The sequence below is a fragment of the Hemicordylus capensis genome, chromosome 2 (assembly GCF_027244095.1).
Source record: "Hemicordylus capensis ecotype Gifberg chromosome 2, rHemCap1.1.pri, whole genome shotgun sequence".
Taxonomy (NCBI): domain Eukaryota; kingdom Metazoa; phylum Chordata; class Lepidosauria; order Squamata; family Cordylidae; genus Hemicordylus; species Hemicordylus capensis.
This window is the reverse complement of record NC_069658.1, coordinates 343,085,633-343,110,467: the sequence shown is the minus strand read 5'-3', so window position 1 is coordinate 343,110,467 and position 24,835 is coordinate 343,085,633. Positions and strand designations below refer to the sequence as shown.

The following is a 24,835-nucleotide window of genomic DNA, read 5'->3' as shown; positions in this document are numbered from 1 at the left end:
AAGGAATATTCTTGAATCAAATTATAGAGCATTTTAGTATTTTATTTAAAGTAAACCATATTGGGATTCATTCTCTGCAGTACAAGAATTACGGTATGAGAGATAAAGATAAGGAATGTCAGAATAATTCTACTAGTAAGAAAAAGTTAAGTGTGTCATTTTGCTTTCACAGAGCCAGAATTTCACCATATTGTTCAAACTTGTGGTAAGAATAAAAAACAACAACATCAATACAAGCTAAATCTGTACGTAACTATAACATATTAGAGCACTTAGTATTATAGTATCAGGTGAAACATCCACTGGATTCAAGCACAAAACAAACTTTCACTGCTGAGATTGTCGCATAATAAAGCAAATTCAATCTCAGGCCAGGTTTTTATAACCAGTTTTATTTATTATTTTCTTAATACAAAGCTTTGGTATTAGCATTTTATGAAAATAGAATGTATTAAACATATGCTTGGGTTACATGATCAGTAAAAGATGCATAAAAATTGGATGTTTTTCTCCAAAGTGAGCTCTTGGTCAAAGTGGTTCTTCAATACCATTCAGTGCTGTGAAGTAAAAAGAACAGGATATCAGTAGCAGTATTTTACTGCTAATATTTAACATACAATGTTTAAAATCACTTATAAGCAGATGCTTATTTTGAACTACTAACTTAGTAAATATGATTTCTTGTTAAATGCAAATGCTTTCAATCAATGGAAAGGAAGGCAGAAAGCAGTTTCCCCCCAAAATGGGAAAGCTAGCACCATTGGAAGTGAAGCGCAAAGAGCAGAAAATAGAGAACATGTGATGAATGAATTCTAGCTATCACCCGCACCCTCACACTACTAGTCTGGTTTACTCCATAAACACGTTTTGAAAATCTTAACTGAAACTAGTTTCAGGCACTATCTTGCCTTGTGGGAACATAACATGTGCATTTCCCCATAGGCTTTTCATTCCTATGTATCATCATGTCCAAAATACAACCTTTGCATTTGTCCTGCCCAGGAGAACTGTGCTGGGAAGATGCATTCAGAATATAGCATTTGCAACACTGCAATATGCAAAGCCATTTTCAGTTTAGTGCCTACTACCACTGTTAACAACATAATCACTACTCATGTAGACATTACTATTACTTTTTGATAAGTCCAAGGTGGGCTTTTCAGTTAAAAGCAGCAGTTATTAGCAACAGGAAGTACTGTGTAAAGTCACTACAGTTTCTTCTCTCTTTGAAAAATACAAAACTATCCAAGAGAAATGGCATATTTAGGAGTTGCTAAGGCAGCTGGAGAAACTATTCTTTTATATGGATGGTGGAATGAAGCCTGAGATTTCCCTCCCCCGAGCCCTCCTCTTGGGCAAAAGAGCAGTTCTCAGCTATATCTACAGAGCAATTCTCTACTTTCTCCCATTCTGCTACAGTAACATATACTGAAAAAAATAGCTACAAAATAGGTGGCATTTCATATTTCTCTGCCACATATTAGGTATAATACAGAAGAGTTTCTCAATCAGGTTACTGTACTGGGTGCCAATGAATTCATAGTAGTAAGTTGTCAATAATTAAAATGAAAGAAAATGTTAAAAATTGATCCAGAGAATCCACTGTGAACCCTTAACCTGAAGAAGTTTTAATATAAAACTTGCCATACTAACATCTAAAATTACCTAATGAAAGCTCCCTTTCACTGCTAAGGCTGCAAATGATTATTTTTCAATCTCCAGAGAGCACTGAAGACAAACATGACACTTGCCATGTGTAGTGGGAATCGATATTAGTGCACATTCATTTGAATGAAAGTAGTATCAGCCCACCTAATTCATCCCACCCCATGTGCGACAGATTGACAAGAGGTACAGGGCCTATTCATAAACAAATCATGGTCTATAATTTTCAGTTCACATGGAACATCCACAAGATTCAATTCCATGCCTCACTGCATGTAGGCCATTCATGGCACACATTTGGAGCTTCATCTTCCAATTTCTCCTTTTTGCTGCTATAAGAATAAATCATGTTCACTGTCCCCTTCCCAAAAATACAGGCATTTGTATTTTAGGCACTTCTACTTCAATCCCTGATAGTAAGCATGGAAATAAAAGCTCATCTAAAAGGCTGAGAACGCAAAAGGTAAAAAGAATAAGTGCGCTAAAAAGATGATGTTAATTCAAATGTTCATATATTATGATCTTCTCTTTTTGAATAGCCCACCCTCAGACAGTCTAACCAATTGCCACTAGAACTTCCGATTCTTCTACTCTTCTCACTCATACGCACACAAAGAACATTTACTTACTCATTAGCATTTAAGCTAGCTGTAGCTTTGATGATCATGTAGCAGAGTGTAAGGGCACTCAAGAGGCCAAAGCTGGCAATAATAAACCATTCTTCTGTTGACAAAGGAAAGGGAGGAAGTCACTCGTGGAAGAAGGCTTATGTCAAATCGATGGCAACAATTCTAGCCATGAGAGGCACCAGGAAGTGAAGCACAAGAGGGAAGCAGAAGGTTAGCCATAGAAGGTACTAAATGGAGAAGGCCAGCAGAGTAGTTATAAGGAGAAGTTAGAAAAATAGGCATGATACAATACTATCTACAAGAAAAGCCCAGAAGTTAGTGATAAATGATTAAAGTAAAATGCAAAACAAGGAAAGCATAAGCAAAATGTTTACCTGCAGTTAAAATTGCAAAGACTGATTATCTTCAAATGAGGACCTGTATTTATGAGTACATACAGCACATACCCACCCACAGATACATGGAATCTGTTTCATAGTCCGTTCCACCTTATCCACACAGAAGAGTGTTCTAATTATTTTTCAAGGCAGAATTGAATGTGAAATCAGTAATGACACAAATTAAAATGTAATTTTAGTCTAAAGTTAACCTAAAAGGACATCAACATAAGAAGGAATGTGATCATGTGCATACTGTTTAGAAATTTTCTAACTGAAGCATTCTTAGGTTTTAACTTTTTGTTCCACAGAAACGTGTATGTAACAGACAGAATTATAACATATATGAAAAGCTTCCACAATGCAGCTCTTGAAATGTTGCATACATTTCTCCTCCTTTACAATTTTCTGCTTCTTTCTTCCTTTACAAAGTTCTGTTTCTGCTGCTTAACTCTCATCAATGGCCTCTCCCACTCGCACAACAGAAGCTGCTGCTTCTGAATCACTTCTCTCCAGCATTTCTGCTTCATCCAGTCTTCCAGGATTTCCACTTCTTCCCATGGTCTACCATGACCAAGGCCCATGACATATTATTCTGTTGCCACCACTAGCTTCCTCTCCAATGCTTCTGCAATCTTTGTGTAGTGTGTGTTAGGGGCAAAGTCCATTTACTTGTCAAAAACTGTCTGTCAACCACTCATACTACAGTTTGGCAATACTTAATCTAGACAGGACAAGGGTGCCAAGGCTTGGGATTACAACTGAACAACTCATTCTGGACAGGGCTGCCCTTCTCAACCTGTTCAGGATCAGGACTACAGCCTGGGGATGCTTCCTGATCCATGACTTCTTTCGGAGGCTCAGGTGGTGACAACAATAAGGAGCATCTTTTATCAACATCTGCTGATGTGTCAGTTGTGACCATTCCACTGAAAAGTCTGACCTGGCCATGATCATCCATAGTTACCTCCAGATTGGACTACTGCAACATGCTCATTTGAAAACATCAACTGGTGCAAAATGCTGCTGCCCCGCTATTAGCAGAGACTGCTCATCAGGAACATATTGCATTATTGGACCTGCATCAGTAAGCTGTTTGTTTCCAGGCCCAATTCAAGGTGTTGGCTCTTACCTTAAAAACATTACAAGATTTGAGTATGTGAAGAACTGTCTCCACCCATTTGCACCTCCCCCTGTACTCCATTCAACATCTGAGGCTTTGGTCTGGGTGCCTTCTGAAGCACAGTGTGCATGCACTAGGAGCAGGGCCTTTTCAGTAGTGGAGATACTGTACAATTCTCTCCCTGTGGAGGCCTCTTTGGTCCCTTATTTGTACTCCTTCTGGTACTAAGGAAATAATGGGCTTTTTCAGAAAACATGTGGCACTGGTTTGTTACTGTCAAACTGACTGTAGGTATGGGATTGTGTGAATTTCTTTAGGATGAGATATTTTACATTGCTACCTTCTACTATTTTGTAGTGATCCTTATGCCTTTTTATTGCTTCTCTTTATTCAACTGTCAGCTGCTTTGGATTTCATGTGCAAGAAAAAGGGAATATATATACATACATACATACACACTTTTAAATATATAAATATAAAAACAACAACATATCTGTCATGTTATTCTAATAGTTTTCTCTTCAATTAGTAGTTGGTCAAGCAGTGTGCAAGAACATCTTCCTGCTCATTTCTAGCCATCTACCACAGCTAGAAGATACAAACTCAACTATATCAATGCAATTCTGTTAGTAACACACCCTATAGCTCCAGACATTTGCAAACAAGGATTTTTGACTTTCATTTGACAGACTGCGTATTGTAGTTTCCTCACAAGATGCAGTACTACGCGGTGTGACAAGCTGAAAGAGACATCACATCCTACTGCTGAACATGGGTCAGATCCAACCATGTTCAACATTAGAGAAAGAAAGAAAAAAGGCAACAATGTCCTCTTGGAAGTTTAGGATCCTATCCTTTTAAGCTTGGATTGTGAGAGTTAGAATAGCACTAGCACTAGCACTAGCAATAGCACTTACATTTATATACTGCTCTATAGCCGGAGCTCTCTAAGCGGTTTACAATGATTTAGCATATTGCCCCCAACATTCTGGGTACTCATTTTACCGACCTCGGAAGGATGGAAGGCTGAGTCAACCTTGAGCCCCTGGTCAGGATCGAACTTGTAACCTTCTGGTTACAGGGCAGCAGTTTTACCACTGCGCTACCAGGGGCTCTATAGATAAGAAGAGGAATTCTTATCTATATATCCAATAAGGGCTGTACAGTACTTAGCACATTGTACAACATTATGCTTTGCCTAAAGCATACACCTTTGCACTCACATCAATCATCTGAAGTTCATTCACTATTTTCAACACTATTTTCTCAGGCAGATGGTTGTATTCTTTAAGCAATTATATGATGTTCTGACAGTGCTCAGACTGTTTGAAGACTGCGACAAGCCCAAAAAGAATAATGAAAGATGACTAATATAGTTGGATTAAACTAGCAGTTTAAGCTTCTTATTTGCTAACCACTTATGTACTTCTTTTACTGGATCTCTTCGGCTAATTGATAGGCAGTGATCTTAAGAACCAGATTCTGCCAAAGCTATTTGCAATTCAAGTGACTTGATGAAGATCCTGTTTAGGCTTCATCTTATTCAAAATATCTTCATACTGTCCTTTTAAAACACACACACACACACACACACACACACACACACACTAAAGCATTTATTATATAGCAATAGCAATAGCAATAGCACTTACATTTATATACCGCTTTATAGCCGGAGCTCTCTAAGCAGTTTACAATGATTTAGCATATTTAGCATATATGTGGGTTTTCTGTTAACAGAGAACAGGCATGATACTCAATTTAAAACCAAACTTTCACTTACTAGTTACAGCAATGTTGATCTCTCCTGTCCTTGGAGTCAGCTCCCCATCCTGTGGAAATTGTGATATTCCAGAGGTACGCAGAGGTTCAAGACTGAGTGAGCTGTCACTGGTAAGGTCACCAAGTACAGATCGCCTGTTGCCTAGCTGGCCTCTAGCAAGCCTTTCCATGTCAAAGGCCATATTGTCAGCACATGGCACATTTGTCTGCAAATACAATATTGCTATGTTAACATGTTTCATTTCTGTGGGCTTCTGGCAAAATCATGCAGCAAATTGAGTAAAATAGCAAAAGTGTCTACAAAAACCTATATGTAGAATAAACAAGAAACCAGCGGTGGACTATTAATCAGTGTGGTGCATAGGAAAAAGCCATCGTTGCTGAGCAGCAACCAAGTGGCAGTAAGAGTGTCAGCAGCTACACAAGCAGATTGTTGAATCTTTTAAACAAATAATTTGCTGTGTGATAGTGTTCAGACTATGAGGTCTATGACCATATCAGTCCAAAAATAATAAAGTGCGACGGAAAATACACTTTGAATACAGTCCTGATTTTCTTGCAGGTAGGTCCACACACCACACTCACATAAATTAGGAGCCATGTGCCTTCACAATGCTGATTCCAATGACCCCATGCCTTTGCCACCATCTTGCGGCACCTGTCAGTTAGGGCAGGGATCCTCAACATTGGGCCCCCAGATGTTATTGGACTTCAACTCCCATAATCTCCAACCAAAGGCCACTGGTGCTTGGGATTATGGGAGTTGAAGTCCACTAACATAGCCCAACGTTGAGGATCCCTAAGTTAGGGCACCTCATCACCCTGGCTGCTGTCAGTGGAGGCTGCCTCTTTCTACACATTCCTCTACCTCACCAGCCACTGCTGCAAATACCACCTTAGGGTGCAGAACGTTTCGAGCTAGAAACGTTCTGACTCAAAACGGGCTCGAAACAGGACACCCCCCTTCAAATGAAGCGACTGTTTTAAGCTTGGAATGGGATGACCCCGTTCTGAATCAGAATGTTCCGAGTACCCTTTTGGACTCCTGGCGAGAGGTGATGGGAGGTACCTTTAAAAACCATTACCTTTAAAAAACATTAATGATAACCCGGTTACTGCTTGCACCTGTGAGCCCCCACGGGCAGTGGCACTCCTTCTGGCATTTCTCACCAAGGCTGCTCTACCCACAGAGCTCTTCTGGCCTCTGCACACACGTGGCACCATTTGCATGGTCAGCACTCCCATGCAAATGGCTGCCGTGCATGTGCAGAGGCTAGAAGAGTGCCATAGGTGGAACAGCATTGGCATGAGATGCTGAATGGGGCACCGCTGTTCATGGGGGCTCACAGATGCAAGCGGTAACCAGGTAATGATTTTTAAAAGGTACCTCCCATTGCCCCTCACTGGGATTCTAAAAGGGCACTTGGAATACTCAAAACATCCCAAGCTGGTTCTGTTGGAACAACCAGCTCAACCAGTTGTTCTGACGGAACGTTCCGGATATTTGCATTCCATTTTGAGTTCAGAATGTAACGCAAATCCTGTTCCATGCACATCCCAGTACCACCTAATTTTTCCAGTAGTAATGCTCTGTAATGGGGTGTGTGTGTGTGTTGTAGGAACACCATATTATCGTAAGAGCCAGTCACTTAACTATCATAGGTCACAAAAAAGATCTTTTGACTTTGCACCTGTTGTGCCTACAATGTGCTTATTGACACTGTATCTCTCACTGATAGCACAAAGTTGTTAAATGTTACAATAACTGCCTCCTGGCAACATAGGATATTCGTTTCTAGAAGAGGCTGAGTGTGTTCTGGCTGAGAAAATGAAGAATGGCAAATTTCTCCCATAATGTGCTTGAAATTTGAAAGGCAGCCCCAACAGTATAGAATGGCAGGACAGCTACAGAACGACTTAAAACTGCTTCTGGGCAGTCACGCAGGTCCATTGTTTCAGTAGCTCTGTGCAACTGCCCAGAAGCGGTTTTATAGTTCTACAGCTGCCTCACCACACTACACTGTTGGGGCTGCCTTTCACATTCCACAGCAGTCCTGGTGGATCCCCAATGCAGACATTCTGCTGTGTGGAATGCTGGCCCCTGGAATTTTCATGTTTTCTTAGATAAGTTTATCAATTTGTGAATCTTGGGCAGCAAAACTCTGCATTCATAGCTGCATAAATAAGCCTTGACTCACCACAATTCCCAGGGCCTTCAAAATGTTCAGCTTACACATAGGACAGGTACAGTGTTCACTCAGCCATGGATCCACACAGGTTTTGTGGAAAACATGCCTAAAAAACAAGATGACTGCTTATAAAGTGCTAAGGCATGAGAAGTTCAGAAGAAATTGCAATCATGAACATTAGGAATTTCTAACAATTAATTTAGAAAGTTCTAATAAACCGGCATGCATCTTCAGTTGAGCTCTGTATCACTCACTAACTACCTCCTTTATACAGACATAATATTTGAGTCTCCTGTGAATACACGGAATGCATATTTCACACAATTCCTCTTCTAAAAGAAAAAAAGACCTGAGTAAAAAGAACAGAAGAATAAAGAGGACCTTGAAATTGGGAGTTTCAGTAGATGGATAGGCCATGCAGAGGAGAGTACTTCTGAATGCATTTCCAAGTGTCAGTTCTTTGGTTTGAGGGCAACTTAGACCCCATGGGATGAAGGAGTAGCTTCTTTCCACTGCAATTCCACACTACTGAGGACCAAACTAAACACTTAAGGCAACCAAGTGTTTGTTAAACATATATTTTTCCTCATTCACCATAAAGTGGGGGTGGAGTGGGTCTACATTTTATACCAAAACGAGTATGCAGGGAAGGGAAGCAAATACTACCCCTCTCCTCGACTTATCTCACCACTTTCTGCTACTTTTGACCAGTTCTTTAGCCTATCCCCAAAACCTGAAGTGAGCAGGGTAGTGAGAAGACTACATAAAGCAGCTGAGCACAATGAGGTATGACAGAGAATGGGCAAATTCCCTCTCCTCCATGCTCCTTTTGGTATAAAAATATCCCTGGATAGCAAAAGACTGCATTCTTGACTGTATAAATAAAATAAGTATATTTATACAGTCAAGTGTAATTTATACATTATTAACTGTAAAAACAGGAAAAAGAGCAAGCATGCATTTAATACACAAAGGGTTTTTCTTAAGTATCTAATTTGGACCTCAGAGTGTGTAGAATAAAGCAATCACAAAGGAAGGGGAGCAATCATATGGGGGTGTCTGCTCAATCTCTGCTGTTATTCCCAGGAAACACTCTGGTTGCTTGAAACACAGGTAATCCCTAGCAACATGGGATCTTAGCCAAAAGAAAGCCGCACCAATTGAACCAGGCCACAAATTGAGTGAATGAAGAAAGAGTGTTCTGCCTAGGCTTCCCCCCTACTTATACAGACTGAGGGGAACTTCCTGATTTCCAGGCACTTGCAAACGCTGAATGAATTGCTTATTAATGCAACTGGGCAGAGCTTATTTTCCTTTTGCCTGGTTCTTTGGAAAACTCAAGAGCAGCTTTTATAGGGCTCCCATTGGTGTCCCATTCAGGTTTTAACCAGGTCCACACTCACTAAGCTTTAATGCTACAGCATCAAATGCATCCAGACCATTCACTGGACCATTGGTATTATGAACTGACTTAAGAAAAATTCAGCATTAAAATATCAGTGCTACCAGAAGTGCCAACTAATTTGATTTTGTCAGAATTCTCCAAAACTTCATTATCTGACCCCATATATAAAATCTACAGAAACAGCCTATAGATAGCACACTGTAACATGATTTGTACAGATGAGTCCTATTCAGACATTATGTTGTATGAGTGTTCAAATGTCTGTACACTTCTACATGTTTTCGTATGAATGACTGTACCTGCATTCATTTAAAACAAGGCTACTCAACTTTGGCCCACCTGCAGATGTTGGCCTACAATTCCCATAGTCTCTGGCTATTGGCCACTGTGGCTGGGTATTATGTGAGTTGTAGTCCAAACACAGCTGGGTGGGGCCTAAGTAGAGCAGGCCTGATTTAAAAAATGAACCCGGGTGCAGGCCTCTCAAATGCATAGTACAGATAGGAAGTGTACTGCTTCACCTGGGTTCAACATAACATCTGAATCACTGTACCTGCACATAGATTTGTACCTGTGTAGACTATACTTTGTGTAGACTATACTCTTGCTGTATGAGTATTGGACATAATGGCTGCATAGGGCTATGGACACATAGAAATTTGGATAGAGTTGCTGCACATTTGAATGCTTGCAAGTTGGTGACTCTATGGACTGCACACCAAACCAGTCAGGCAATAACCATCCATTCCAATAAAAGGATCCTGGTTCTATTACAAGCAGCAACACCCCATGTTACATCTGTATTAAAACAATTACTACAATTCTAATTTGCTCCATGGGAAAGAAAGATCAGGGTTAAATTATCTTGGTAGCTGCTCCTAGAGATGGCATTTCTATACTCCTAGTGGAAAACTAGGCACAACTAAATCCAGGCTGCACAATTTCAGCTCTATACCTGTTTCTGGACTACAACTGCATAATCCCCACCCACAGTGGCCAATAGTCAGAAATTATGGGAGTTGCAAAGTCCAACATACTGTTGAGGAAGGCTGAATGAGCAGCTCAGGAATAAATTATAAGGGGCGTTTAAAAAGAAACGAAGCCAATCAGGCCTAATAACTCTTTAGTCAAAGCTGGTTCAACAGCCCCTCATGGGACAGGTCCATGGTGAGCAGATAAGGACAGGCCATAACAAGGGGTCATAGTGGGCAGAGATGAAATAAGCACTTGAAATTATGCTTGACAAGGGAGATAAAGAAAGAGGCAACCAGAAGACAATGGTCAATGGAATGTAGAGATGGCAGCAGTGTTCCCTCTAACAGGGATTCTCACATGTTGTTAACTACAACTCCCAGCATCCCCAGCTGCAATAGCCTTTGCTTGACGATTATGGGAGTTGTAGTCAACAACATCTGGGAATCCCTGTTAGAGGGAACACTGGATGACAGCAAAGTGAACGTAGAGGGAAGAATGGCCATCCTGATTCATTCAGTTAGAGGAGGTAGGACAGGATCAGAAATATTGAAAACAAGGCTGTATCAGTGTCATGAGAAAGAACAAAATCAGAGAACTGGGCTCAATTGTGTGCATAGCAATGGTAGGCAGAAATTATTTGACTCCAAGAGAATGTGTTTGCAAGAGGTTTGCTGTAGTGTTTGGCTGTGGTTGTGGTGGTCAAAGAACTGAGAGAGGAGGCGGCATGGGCCACACCTACTCAGGCATGTACTTTCACTCCATAAGGGCCAAAACTCTTGAGGTGTAGCTCAGCTCTGGAAAGTTATCAAGGCTCTGCACAGGTGCAGTTCCCATATATGTCAATGTACAGAATTCACAAAGAGGAATTGTGAGGACTTGAGGTATATTTTTGTTGAGGAGACATTTAACCTGTTTTTCTACAACATATCCTCAAAGTAAGAGTATAATCAAAATTAAAAAATAGCCAAGTCAATACACGAATCAATTAATTTCAAACAGCAGAAGTAAGCAAAAGCAGAATTGCAGCTGGCATATTCAGTGATCAGAAGCTAATCAGAATAAAGAGGTTCCCAAGGCACACTTAAAAACAGATCAACTTTCTTGGATTGAGCTTCAGTTTATTCATCCCCATCTTCACTGACCTCAGTCTGTCAGGGTAAAAACCATAACATGCAAGTCTGATGGAAAGGAGAAACAGTTGGGTGACATGTGAACTTTGATGACCATCCAAATATACACAGTGAATGGTCTTCCTCAGGAGTTTCACGCAGATGTTGAAAAGCACAGTGGACATAGATCCCTTCAGGATTCCATATAAACTCTCACTAGGAAGAACAACAGTCCTGCATCACCATCTTTTGAAGCCTCCCAGTGAGGTAGAATAGGAACCAGAAAAAGAGAGGCCAGGCCCGGAAGCTCCTTAGAAGGGACCAAAAGGCCCAAGCAGAGTCTGCTTTATCTTTCATAACATTTTGTTGCCAATTTGGCATTTTTAAATTGTAAACTGCCTTGGCAAAAAGGCAGTATATAAATGCAGTAAGTGAATGTAATACAACATCCCTCAATATAACATCAGCCCAAATGAATACCATGGCTGATAGTATCAGAAGCCTCAGAGGTCCGAGGTAATTGATAGGATCACAATCCCCATGCCTAACTTTGGCAAAGCTTGTCACTCAGAGCAACCAAAGCAGTCTCAGTCATCAAATGAGGCCTAAAACCAGACTGAAATTAATCTAGATGATCAGCCTCAGTCAGAAACACTTTTAATTGTCTGGCCACTCTCCCCTGAACACTCTGTTTAGGGTGTGACACTGGTTCTAATTGCCTACATAAGTTTCTTTGCAAGAGGTCTCGCTACTACCTCCTTCAAACCTGATGGCATGTCACCCCTCCTCCCTCAGAAATTAAGAATCATTAAGCTGGGCTTCTGCCAACTAGCTAAAAGAAGCAGATATGGACAACAATCAAGCAGACACTTTGGGCAAGAATAGATCCATGTATACCATCCACATTCTCAAGTACCAGCAACTGAAATTTGTACTGTCAAAGGTTACTTGTGAAGTGCAAATATTGCATTAGGTTATAAAACTCCAAATTATTCTAAACATAGTGCAGCTGGGTTGTGTGGGACTATTCCATTCCAAATATTGTGTTTCTCCATTTCTCTTATTTTCTTGCAGTTAAACTCCTTTTAGTGAGCAGGATAATCCTGAAGTATACTATGAACTAGTATCTTACTAGTATCTTTACTACTTGTATGTTTACTACTAGTGAATGTTACCACAGAAGTTCTACTTTGTCATAAAATTCATGCATAAACGTCTATTCAAAACATGGAGTCATGCCACAGAATTTAGTTCCAGCCTGCTGCAGAATATACAGAGCTCTGCTTGCAGTACAGCTACCAAAACAGCTTCTTAGCAATCACTGCTAGAAGTATCCTGCTAAAACTCTCAACAGAATATTACAATTCTAATAACTGGTTAAAATGCCATTTTCAGTGCCAAAGACAACTGTATGTTTCTTATTATTTGAAAACTCAGTGTACAATAAACTATAGCTTACTTAAGTAGTAAGCTGGATGAATAAAAACCAGTGGCTAATAGTCTAACAGTGTGTTTGCACAAGGGTGTTTGGCTTACAGATGTCTTTTTATCGCTTAATTACAGGGGACAAATGCAGCATAAAATTGAGAAGGCTATAGTAATATCGCAACTTAAGGGACATGTGTAATGCAATTTTAAAAAACACAACAAAACCTATAACCATCTTTCTGGATGCTTTCTTGATTACAGCAAGCATCCAGAAAGGCCACCTTGTTTAGAGAAGAGGTCATTACTATGGAGATTAATAAAGCTCTTTGAATGTATAGGATGACATAAGACATCTTTTAAATGGCATAACACGAAAATAGACCAACAAAATTACAATCTCATTAGACAAGGAATTTATGAACCATACACACACTCTAAATGCATTATAAGCTTAGAATGAGATTGGAGCTATACCAACATTTACAACTCTTACCAATTGTGCAGTTTTAACTGAAGCATTCTAGATTGGTGGTGGGGAGTCAATGAAAGTCAGTAACAAAGTAGACAAATATTTAAAAAGATGCTGTATTCAAACACACACACACACAATTATTGATTGTCATTGTATAGAGATTCATGAATAAGGCTACTGCCAAAACAAGTGCAGGACAGGCATTCTATTCACAAATAAAGACTTAGTTATTCATGAACAGATTTGGAAACCATGTATGCAGGCATAGTTGAAACTGGACTCATCTTTACTATCTTTTTGTGAATTTGTGACTTTTTGTAAGTGGCTTCACAAGAAATATGTATGTTTACTTTTTGAAAGAGCATCTTTTTTATATTTGTATACAGTGTTTCAGAGCATTTTCAGCTAGCCATCTTTTTCTGCTTCGCAGTTTTGGGTATCTGGGCTTTCCCCCACCTCTGATGCCCAGTGTATTTTATACCTGCTTTGTGGGACAGATCCCTACCAAAAATGTAGAAATGCCTGGGCTCTCAAAGGAAACTAATCCTTTCATTGGTTTTTCATTGCAAGCCAAAGATTTAAGGAAGATCAGAAAACAACAGTAGAAAGGAAATTCATATGATGAACTGAGAGATCAGACTGAGAAACCACTTGAGGGCTCAAACAAATCTATAAAGGCACGGTGGATGGGGAGATAATATACGGTCTCCAAGGGCCAATTCACTCACTTTTTGAACTCCAATACAAAAAACCAAGCTCAATAGTAAAATACAGGTCCAATGCATCATTTGCACCCCCAGGCCCCCAATGAAGACAGGAACATGCTTAGCTGGAGTAAATAAGGGCCACTTTTATTATAGTACAGAGGTAATGACACTTGCAACGGGGTCCCAATTAACCAGAGTGTGGGTACTCCTCTCACGTGGTGGTCCTTCCTAGTTAAGGGCACACCCCACCAGGGCGAATGGCCTGGTCCTGATTTGGTCAGACTCCAAGTCCTGACCTCCTCACCGCGGGGCTCCACCCCTCCGAGGGGGTGGTGGTCCGACACTCCCCCAAACCAAGCCGTCAAAGCTCTGAGCCAGTGAGTCGTGCCCATCCCCTAGTGGGGGCCATTCCCAACCTTATGGGCCATCAAAGCCCTGAAAGGCTGTTCCTTGACCCCCCCCTCACCTAACTGGCCCTCCAGCCAAACACCGATCCCTGAATCTACCTACCCAACACCAGCACTCTCCTGCCACAGAAGTGGGGCAAACCTCTGTTTAGCCCCGCTTTCCCCACCCTGCTAGTACCTCCTGAAGACCGCGTTGCACGTCCCAGAGGAACACCTCGTTCCCCTGGTCAGAGAGATGCACTCCGTCCCCTCTGTACAGGGTCGCATCCTGCACTCGTATGTCAGGGTGCTGTATTACTGTCCCCCCTAAGGCAGTGATCGCTCACCCAACCGCCTTATTTACTTTCGTATGTGCCCTATTGAAGCATTAACTAAGGCATTCCATCATCATCAATTTTATTACAGCCATTGGCCAGCAGAAATAGAAATAACAAACATATCCAATACAACAATACTAAAACACAATAAAACAAAATACAGTCATTCATTAAAAATTAGTTTAAAAGGTATAAACAGCTCCCACAGTTAAGCACTTAATTGAGACCTTAACCTAATGGCAATATAAAAAATTTTTGCTACAATTTTTGTAATAACTAAGGCCTTCCACAGAGGCTCCCCTACTGCGGGGGGAAGAGCATACCATGCCCAAGGGGTGCGTGGCATGCTGCAGCATCAAGGGCAGCTCCGAACAAAGGCCGCACGGGCTGGTGACAGCAAGGCCACACAAGGCAAATCTACAGGGAGGGGGAGAAAAGAGCGTACCGCTCCTGGGCACTGAATGGCACACTGCAGCGCCTTGAGCCCCTCGTCCCAGGCCATAGAGGCTTCCCACCACAAGAGGAAGAGCACACCAATCCCAAGGGGTGCATGGCATGCTGCAGTGCCAATGGTTGCTCAGAACAAGGCAGCATGGGCTACTCGTGACAAGGCCGCTGAAAAAAGGGGGGTGGAGAAGTGCCAAGGGCCACTCAGAACAAGGCAGCGCAGGCCACTTGTGACAAGGCCGCTGCAAAAAAGCGGGGTGGAGAAGAGTATACTGCTCCCAGGCACTGCACAGCATGCTGCAGCGCCTTGAGCCCCGTGTCCCAGGCCAATAAGCGTTTCACGCCACATAGCCAAGATCAGCGTCCCAGGCCATTCAGTGTTCCACGCCACATCGCTGGAACCCGTGTCCCAGGCTGATCAGTGTTCCATGATGCCAATCAGTGTTCCTTGCTGGGACCCGTGTCCCAGGCCAATCAGTGTTCCGTGCCACATCGCTGTGTTCCAAGCCATGGGAGAGACCCGCATCCCAGCCCAACTGGCGTTCTCCACCGCACTGCTGAGACCTGCGTCCCAGAACCATCTGTGCTCAACACCCCACAACGTTGTGAAACCTACAGCTGAGGCCAGCGTCCCAGGTCAGTTGTCAAGCAAGTGACCGTGGCAGACCCCGAGGGTCTAGAACTAAATGGCATTGGGCAGGGGGTATGCCACTGGAGGGTCACACTGCCCTCTAGGCTCGCTGCCTGGCAAGGGAAGGTCGAGCCCATAGTGTGGGGATCTGAAAAATATTAAACCTGTGCAACTGCCTTCTATTGAATTATTGTTACTCCTCAATACTTACTCATTTATTATCACCTTAACCTGTTGTATCCTGCCCTTTCACCTGGGAGCCCAAAGCCATGCACCACACAACTAGGTTCCTCCTCCCAACAACCCCATGGGGCAGGTCAGGCCGCGAGAGAAGTGTCTGGACAGGAGTCACCCAGCAAGAATTGTGGCTGAATGGGGATTTGAACTCGGGTCTCACCCATCAAGTCCCCCATTCGCATGCAACCAGGGCAGACCCTGCCCAGCCAAGTGGCAAGCCACACAACAGTCCTGTGGAGCCGGTTAGAAAATGACTGGCCCACAGTCACCCAGTAAGAACCATGGCTGAATGGGGACTTGAACTCAGGTCCCAGTCTGGGTACATTTAACTGATGCCAGGACTAAATTGCAAGAAAGGTGCTGCAGTCCAGCATCCCTCAGATAGGCAATCCACTACTATGGATGTGGTCCAACAGTGATTTATCAATTATTCAGGTATGGCTGTTAGCTCTTTTATTATTAGTAGTTTATTTTATCTTGTTCTATCTATCTATCTATCTATCTATCTATCTATCTATCTATCTATCTATCTATCTATCCATCCATCCATCCATCCACATTTATATCCCCGCTCTTCCTCCAAGGAGCCCAGAGCAGTATACTACATACTTGAGTTTCTTCCCCCAACAACCATGTGCTCAGGAAAATTGATCCTTGAATCCTGCAGGGCTTAATTTGAGCAGCCTCTTTGAGCTGCCTCTGACCGCAACACAATTGCAGGTACAGCCAAGACCTGGAGGCATGGCAGGACAGTGAGGGAAGAGGGAGCCAGTCAGGTCATAAAAGTCTCACTGCCTGATGGTTCTGGAGAGTTCCCCCAGTCATCTCTGATTTCTTTAACAGCCATATCCACCCCACCCTCCATAACCAGGATATTTAAATTAATGTGTTCCCCCCTATTTTTTTGCATGTAGAATTATGTCAGCTGAGTTGAAATAAACAATAAAGGATAGCTGCACATACTGATTCAGGAGGGGGGGCAACTGGAAAGAGATGGTACTTAGCCAGAGTAAATAATGGCACCAAAAATCTTGTCCTATCTTGTAGATGCTGCCAGGGAGGGAACTGGGAACCTACTTGCTCTTTCCATAGCAGCTCCATCCCGAGGGGAATATCTTACAGTGCCCATACTTCTAGTCTCCCATTCATATGCAACCAGGGCAGACCCTGCTTATCTACGGGGACAAGTCATGTTTGCTACCACAAGAGCAGCTCTCCTCCTCAATTGCTCTGGAAGGGCAGGGTAGTTAAAGAGTGGTACTATGGATACCACTTCTCAAAAAAAGCAATAGGAAGCAGGAAGCCATTTTTTGTAGGGTAAAGGATGTCATATCAAAAGAGGATGAGGAAAGGTAAAGCGTGCCTTCAAGTCATTTTCAAATCCTGCTACAGTTGCCAGATTGGCTTTTTTTAAAAGCCAAATTTTGGGTTACGGCCCATTTGACCCATGAGTATACCCCTCAGGTTCTGGCAACCGGCACCTACAGAGCCCTGTGGTTTTCTTTGGTAGAATACAGGAGAGGTTTACCATTGCCATCTCCTGCCACAGTATGAGATGATGCCTTTCAGCATCTTCCTATATCGCTGCTGCCCGATATAGTACCAGCAGGGATTTGAACCGGCAATCTTCTGCTTGTTAGGGAAGCATTTCCCTGCTGTGCCACTTAAGGTGACAAAGCATCCTCTTACAAAGACTGAGGACATAATTATGTAAGTAAACAAATAAGACCCCAGAGAAGGTGAAAAGAGAGTTTAAGCAGATCTCATAGGCCAATTATTTGGTTATAAGCCTACAGGAGATACTCTTGAAGGAGATCCCACCTTCTCTTCTTGCTTGCCTATGCTCTCCCTCTGGCCACCACAAAAGTGGGGTTCCGGTCCAGCAAGGCCAATCCTCTCCACTGCATACTAGGAGAGTGAGCGGAAGGGCAATCAACCATCTAAGCTACGGCTTCCTTCCAGTTGCTTGCAGACAAGCAATCGGGAGCAACTAAAAGCAGCAGCAGTGGCGACCCCTTGGAGCATGCCACTTGCCCAGTACTCCCCACTGAGGAAGTGAGCAAAATACCACTTCTTCATCACGACCGCCTGCACTCTTCCTCTGGGCAGTGCACATTGGCTCCAGTACATGCTAGTAACTCAGTGGCTCACACACACAAACACACATACTCTCTCTCTCTCTCGGAGGTGCCACGGGGCCCTGTCTTCCCCGCCACCTATCCAGTTAGAGGTAGCTAGTGAGAGCCAGGAAGCCGCTACTTCTTTCTCTGGTTTGCATGATCTCCCTAGGACGCCCACCGCTGCCCCCAAGTTCGCCCCACTGTGCTGCTACGAGAGGGAGGACCAGGGGACAGAAGGGCAGCAACAGCTGCTCTCTCGGGGCAGCGTCGCAGGTCCAGCCACTCAGCCAGAAAGCCAGCCAACGGGGCCTCAAACCTGTTTATTAATCTATTTTACTTGGTAGCCGCTGCGGGGATCGGCGGGCCGCACGCTGAGATTAACTTCCTGCCTGCCTGGCCATCCCAAACTGCCCTGAGCACATACCTGGGCCGGGGTAGAACACGGGCCAGCTGCTGCGGCCTGCTCGCCTGCCCTGTGGCCGCTCGCTGCTATGGGTGGTTGGGCTTAACAGTGTGCCCCCTGCCCCTGGGCGCCTTGCGCCATGAGAGATCCGGAGGCCGCGTCTGGCCAAGCTGCACAAAAATTGGGGAAATTTATTAACAGGTGCTATAACAACAACAAACGAAAAATGGGTATTATGAGTAAAAACGTGCCCGGTCAGTCTTCCGCAGCCACTTCTGATTGGGATTGGGGGGGGGAGTAGATCACTGCAACCCCTTGGCACCAGCGAGGCTTCCTCAGGTAGCCGCCATCTTGTTGAGTGGTGGTGGTAGGGAGCTGTACAGTGGGCCCACCTTGGTAGGACTAGTGCTGTGCTGCCGCAGGCTGATCTTAACAGCCCGCCTGGCGCCTACCTGGTCACCAACCACCCCCAACAAACCTGGGCCGGGAACCTGGCCAGCTGGTCCTGCCTGGTCACCAACCACCCCCCACAACAAATCTGGGCTGGGAACCCGGCCAGCTGCTCCCGCCACGTCCCACGTGGGGGCCATGTTAGGCCTAGCCGCGTGCCCGCCAGCACTGCTTGATAAACCGCAGTCCGAGGCTGCCACCGCCTCAGGACCACTCGCAGCTACAGGTGGGTGGGCTTAAAAGCCTGACCCCCACCTATGACCGCCGCAGCGTCAGTGGAGGTCCGTTGGCTGCGTCGGGCCTAGCCGCACGCCCAACAGCGCTGCCAGCCAAGCCGAAGGCAGAGTCAGCCTGCTCGCCTGCCCGCTTTGTGACTGGGCGCGGCTACTGGCAGGCGGGCTTAAAAGCCTGACCCCTGCCTCCGCCATCGCGCATCCCGGCAGCAGAGAGACTGCCTGTGAGGAGGCTGCTGGGCTAGCTCCTTCCCCCGGCCCCCTCTCCTGATTGGCCAGGCCCTGGCCACATGGAGGGGGCCAAGATGGTGCTGCCGTGCCTGCTTCTCAGGCCGGGCGCACAACCCCGCCCACCACCCCACCGCTCAGACGCGGAGGTGGAAAGCAGCATTGCAAAGGGTGCATGTGTGTTTAAATGGCCAGGTTTTTGTTGTCACAAAAAGCTGAGGTAACAACCAGAGGTCTGATCCTTCTCAAATGTTGCTTTTATATTTACTCTGGAGAAACTCTAACATTTAGAGAAACACTGGCCATTCACAACCAGCATTCCAAAAGCATTAGCAGGTATGTAGCTTGGGAATGGTCCTGGACCCAAAGCTCTCCCTAGTTTCTCAGGCTGAGGCGGTGGCCAGGAGCACTTTTTATCAGCTTTGGCTGATATGTCAGCTACATTCATTTCTAGAGGCTGGTAACCTCCAGGCTTGACTACTGTAATGCACTCTATGTGGGGCTGCATTTGCACATAGTCCAGAAACTACAACTGGTACAGAATGAGGCAGCCAGATTGTTCTCTGAAACAACAAGAAGGGACCACATAACACCGGTTTTGAAAGAATTGCATTGGATGCCAATATGTTTCTGGGTGAAATACAAAGTGCTGGTTCTTATCTATAAAGCCTTTAACAGCTTAGGTCCAGGCTATTTAAGAGAGTGCCTCCTTTGTCATAAACCCTGCCACCTGTTACAATCTTCTGAAGAGGTCCAGTTAGGGATACCACCGGTTCATTTGGTGATGACCCATGATCGAGCTTTCTCTGTGGCTGCTCCAGGGCTTTGGACTATGCTCTCTACTGAAATAAGAGCATCTCCTTCTCTGTTTTCAGGAAGAACCTCAAGACTCTCCTGTTTTCACAGGCTTTTAATTAGAAGGAATTTTAATAATTTTAAAAAACTTGTTTTAATAGCGATTTTATTCTATGGTTTTATTGTCATGTATTTTAATCTGTAACTTTTAAATATTTTAAATTTTGAACACTGCCTAGAAATGTACATATCAGGCTGCATAGAAATATTATATTTTTTAAAAAACCCACAGATGACACGGGAACAATAATATGATCTTCACATGCAACTAGTAGCCTTTGTATTTTTGCTGCTTTTTCCTCTACTAAATCCAAGAATATTTTTGTCATTTCTCAATGAATATGCAAGAAATTTAGAAACATGAGAGTAACTGTCACCTAGTTACTCCTGCCAAATTTCAGATGGTTCGGACAGACAATTTGGACGGACAGACAGTTTGGGTTTTATGACCAATACTACAGTTTAGATCACTACTCTTCCAGTATACTTTAGTCACAGAGTTATTTACTACACTAGTCACATTTATATCTTGACCTACTACTACAAATATTTATATACTGCTTTTCAACAAAAGTTTCCAAAGCGGTTTACATAGAGAAATAATAATAAATAAATAAGATGGCTCCCTGCTCCCAAGGGCTCACAGTCTAAAAAGAAACATAAGGCAGATACCAGCAATAGCCACTGGAGGGATGCTGTGCTGGGGCTGGATAGGGCCAGTGGCTCTCCCTCTGCTAAATAAAAATAATCACCACTTTTAAAAGGTGCCTCTTTGTCCAGTTAGCAGGGACCTACTTCCAAAGAGCTTAGGGTGGCATACACAGGCTTATTCTAACAACTCATCATCAATTTTATTATGGCCATTGGCCAACAGAAATAGGAATAACAAATATGTCTAATACAACGCTCAATAAACAATACTAAAACACAATAAACAGAATACAATCACTCATAATAAATTACTTAAAAACAATAAACAGCTCTCGCAATTAAGCGCTTAATAGGGACCTTAACCTAATGGCAATGTAGAAAAATTTAGCTACAATTTTTGTAGTCTTGGAGCTTGAATCCGTGAGCCAGTAATATGTATAAAAGAGCTCACACCTTCCAGGAAATCTGAGTAACAAAGGGCAAATAAGTTCTTCTCTGGCATCCTGATACGAAGAGCAATATAGCAAAACATGGGTGGCAGTTTCCAGGAGGCCAGCACCACAAGGGCAAAAAACTGTAACAGGATGATCTTAAGCAAACCTCCATTCCAAAAGAGAAGAGGGCAACACGTTAAACTGCTGAGCAAATGAAACCCTGAAACCCGAAAATTTAGAAAAATGCAGCGTTGTTAAGTAATTAGCACCTCTATCTCCCCAAGGTGTCAAAATCCCAAAATGATTCTAACAACTCACTGAGGTAAGCTGAGAGACAGTGAATGATTGGCCCAAAGTCATACATTGAGCTTCACGGCTGAGCATTGCTGAAGCTTATTAAGAAATTATTAAATAATTCCCATATTCAGAGAGAAATGCAGAGTTAAATAGATTTCTCTATTAAAATACCACTAGGTAACAGCTTTATAAACAGAAATTTATGACACAAAAGGTAAAGATTAACTTTACAATATTTAGTTATCCAATTAATACCACAGAAAGTAAAAATCTTTTAACTCCAAGGTAGTCAAATCTGCAGTAAGTACTATTCTTTGGCTCTGTATTCACAATTTCAAAGCAGATTAGAGCTGCCTCTTCTTACGCATCAGTATTCACCTAAATAAGAGCAGAAACAGGCTCACGCAACCCTGATTGCAGTAACAGAATAAAACATTCTATATTACAGCAAACTTGAGTATGCATCTTTAAGTTAAGGGGGTCCAGAGGTGGTATCTGTTCTTCAAGTGTTACTATAGAATATTCAACTATCTCAATTCACAGCAAGCCTTCAATTACAGTTTCAGAAAGTTAAGAAACAACTCTTAAAACTTCTGGTGCTTTCTGTTCCTGATATAGCCAACATAGTTGACAATCTTATTATTATTATTATTTCCCGTTTATAACCACACCCTGATGGAAATAGAGCATTTTCTGCAAAATTGTGTGAGCACTGAACACCTAAAATTAGGGATGTGCTGAAAAGCGATTTAGTTGTCCAAATTGCAGGCACCTCCCTTTAAATTTGAGGGATTACATAGCCTCTTTAAAGTGGAGGAGAGCAGGTCTATACCTGCTCCTCCTCTGCTCGCCACCATTGCTAGCATCCCGGCACTCCCTCCCACTATGAATGCATGCTGGCGGGGCATCTCCCAGCTGCCCCTGTGTGGTGTTGGCACGCACATGGCTTCTGTGCATGCAGATCAGCAACTGCCATGCATGTGCAGAGGCCATGTGTGTGCCGGCACCATGCAGGGGCAGCTGGAAGATGCCCCGCCAGCGTGCAGGTATAGCTGGGGGAAGCGCTGGAATGGCAGCAATGGTGGTGAGCGGATTAGTAGTAGGTATGGACCTGCTCTCTTCCCCTTTAAAGGGGCTATGTAAGTCCTCAAATTTGGACAGCCAAATCATGTTTCAGCAAATCCCTACCTAAAATGCATATACATGTACATTTTGTTAAAATGAAGTCAAGTGTTTGACAAAAAGTGTATACACCGGACAGTTATTTTCAAGGATAAACATTCTCCAAAAAGAGAAGAAGAACTGTTTGCTTACTTGCATGGGAGTATACGGACCACGTCATTCTGTTTGTAACTTTCAATGCAGACAGCACAATGATCAAAGTCTGGGTCTGTTTCCTAAAATGAACAGAGCGAAAATTCAAAAACTAGTACTGAATATCTGGAAAAGACAGTAGTGCCCATAAGGCAGCTGTGAAATGCAGGAGGAAAACATGGCTCACACATTTTTCACATCAAGTAATCACAAGTACCCCTCAGAGCAGGGGGTGTGACCTCTCATTCCTTGTAAAATGCCATGTACATAGAAGGAACAACAGCAGCAGCAGCAGCAACAACATTCATAATGTTTCCCACAAACTGAAGATAAACAAAGTAACCAAGCCATACATGGGACAGAATGCTAGCTGAGAGAGTTATGTTGCCCCTTTTCATGTTCAAATAAACTTTGGACACAAAACATTATTTCAAAAAGGAGTTAAAAAAAATAAATTAAATCTTTATTATCATATGCATATTTTGATATCATACGCATATTTTGATATATGCATTATCAGTATCATTAACAACAGGCAGCAGCTATGGCAGCTGCAGGACTGTCTGAGAACTATGAACATTTGTCAGCTTTCTCTCTCTCTTTTTTAATTAAGTGGTTTTATAATACTTTATAAGCTATCTTGAATACCATTATTTGTAAAAAGATGGGACAAACCATCAAGAATGCCATTATTTGTAAAATTGTGGAGCATAAATCCTGCCACCTTCCCACTGTCATGGACTGATCACCATCTGGAACTTACAGCCACAAACCACCTCTGTAGCAGTGAAGGACCTATTAGACTGGTGCACCCAAGGAGGTTATTGGATCCAATAGGATTCCAAGAAGCCTTGGAAGGGTTTAGGGTTGGCTCTGCTAGTGATTCTGTTGATACTCTGGTGCAAACATGGAATAATGAACTCACTAGAGTGGTAGACACAATTGCTCCTTAGCATCCTCTCCAACCTGCTTTAAAGACAGCCCCGTGGTATTCAGATGAACTACGGGAACTGAAACGGTGAGGTAGATGTCTAAAGTGCAAATGGAGGAAGACTCGGCACAAGTCTGATCGGGCACAACACAGAGCACATTTGAAGATCTATGCTCTGGCACTGCTGGTGGCAAAGAAGTGGTTCTTTTCTGCCTGCATTGCTTCGGCAAATTCACACCCAGCTGAGTGGTCTAGGGTTGTGAGGGGGCTAGTATGTACCCCTTCCTCTTGAATTTAAACTTGGAACCATCGGTCACTTGCTGTGACATTTTTAATGACTTTTTTGCGTCATTAAATCTCTCAGATTTGGGCTGAGCTGGATTCCACAGTTACTGCAGAGTCTACTGTGGAGGTGTCCAGCAACAATCCTTATGGGATTAGATTGGATCATTTTCAGTTTGTGACTCCTGAGAAAGTGGACAAACTGCTTAGGACTGTGCATCCTACAACCTGTTCTCTTGACCCTTGTCCAACTTGGCTGATCTCATCTGGTAATTATTATAAATGCTTCTCTGAGGAAGGGCAGGATGCCTCTTTCTCTTGAGGCTATTATTAGACCACTTTTGAAGAAACCCACATTGGATCCCTCAGAGTTAGCTAATTACAGACCTGTTTCAAATTTTTCGTGGTTTATTTATTTATTTTATTTATTAAGAGATTTAATATACTGCCCAATCCACAGGACTTAGGGCGGTGTACAAACAAGAACAGCATCTGAGATTTTAAAAACAAACAAAAAACAGAAACAAAAATGAAAAATTAAAGGGCAAACATCTGGCAGAAAAGTAATAGAATAAAAACTTTATTTCAGTCACAGACCAGAATACCAATACCAATACTGGTACAAATAAGCACTAATAAGTACAATCATCATATAAGATCTGGACCTCCCATCAATTTAGTACGAATTTTACATATAATGTAACAGTATCTGGCGACGGTGTGCGAAATTGGTGTGC

At 43.0% G+C, this 24,835-nt stretch overlaps 1 protein-coding gene across 5 annotated transcripts in view; it reads right to left on the bottom strand.

The window, feature by feature from the left end:
• Positions 1-24,835, bottom strand: part of RNF130 (ring finger protein 130) — an 88,092-nt gene that overhangs the window by 20,277 nt on the left and 42,980 nt on the right. For 2 of the 5 annotated variants that reach the window (XM_053298510.1, XM_053298506.1), the window contains exons 5-9: positions 22,886-22,968; positions 7,775-7,871; positions 5,578-5,782; positions 2,295-2,388; positions 373-557 (exon numbers count right to left, since the gene is read on the bottom strand). In XM_053298510.1, the coding sequence (XP_053154485.1) occupies positions 542-557; positions 2,295-2,388; positions 5,578-5,782; positions 7,775-7,871; positions 22,886-22,968 (495 nt within the window). In that variant the 3' untranslated portion in view covers positions 373-541. Of the gene's footprint in view, positions 1-372; positions 558-2,294; positions 2,457-5,577; positions 5,783-7,774; positions 7,872-22,885; positions 22,969-24,835 lie in introns of those variants that run through there. The other 3 variants (XM_053298508.1, XM_053298509.1, XM_053298507.1) reach the window with 3 other exon arrangements.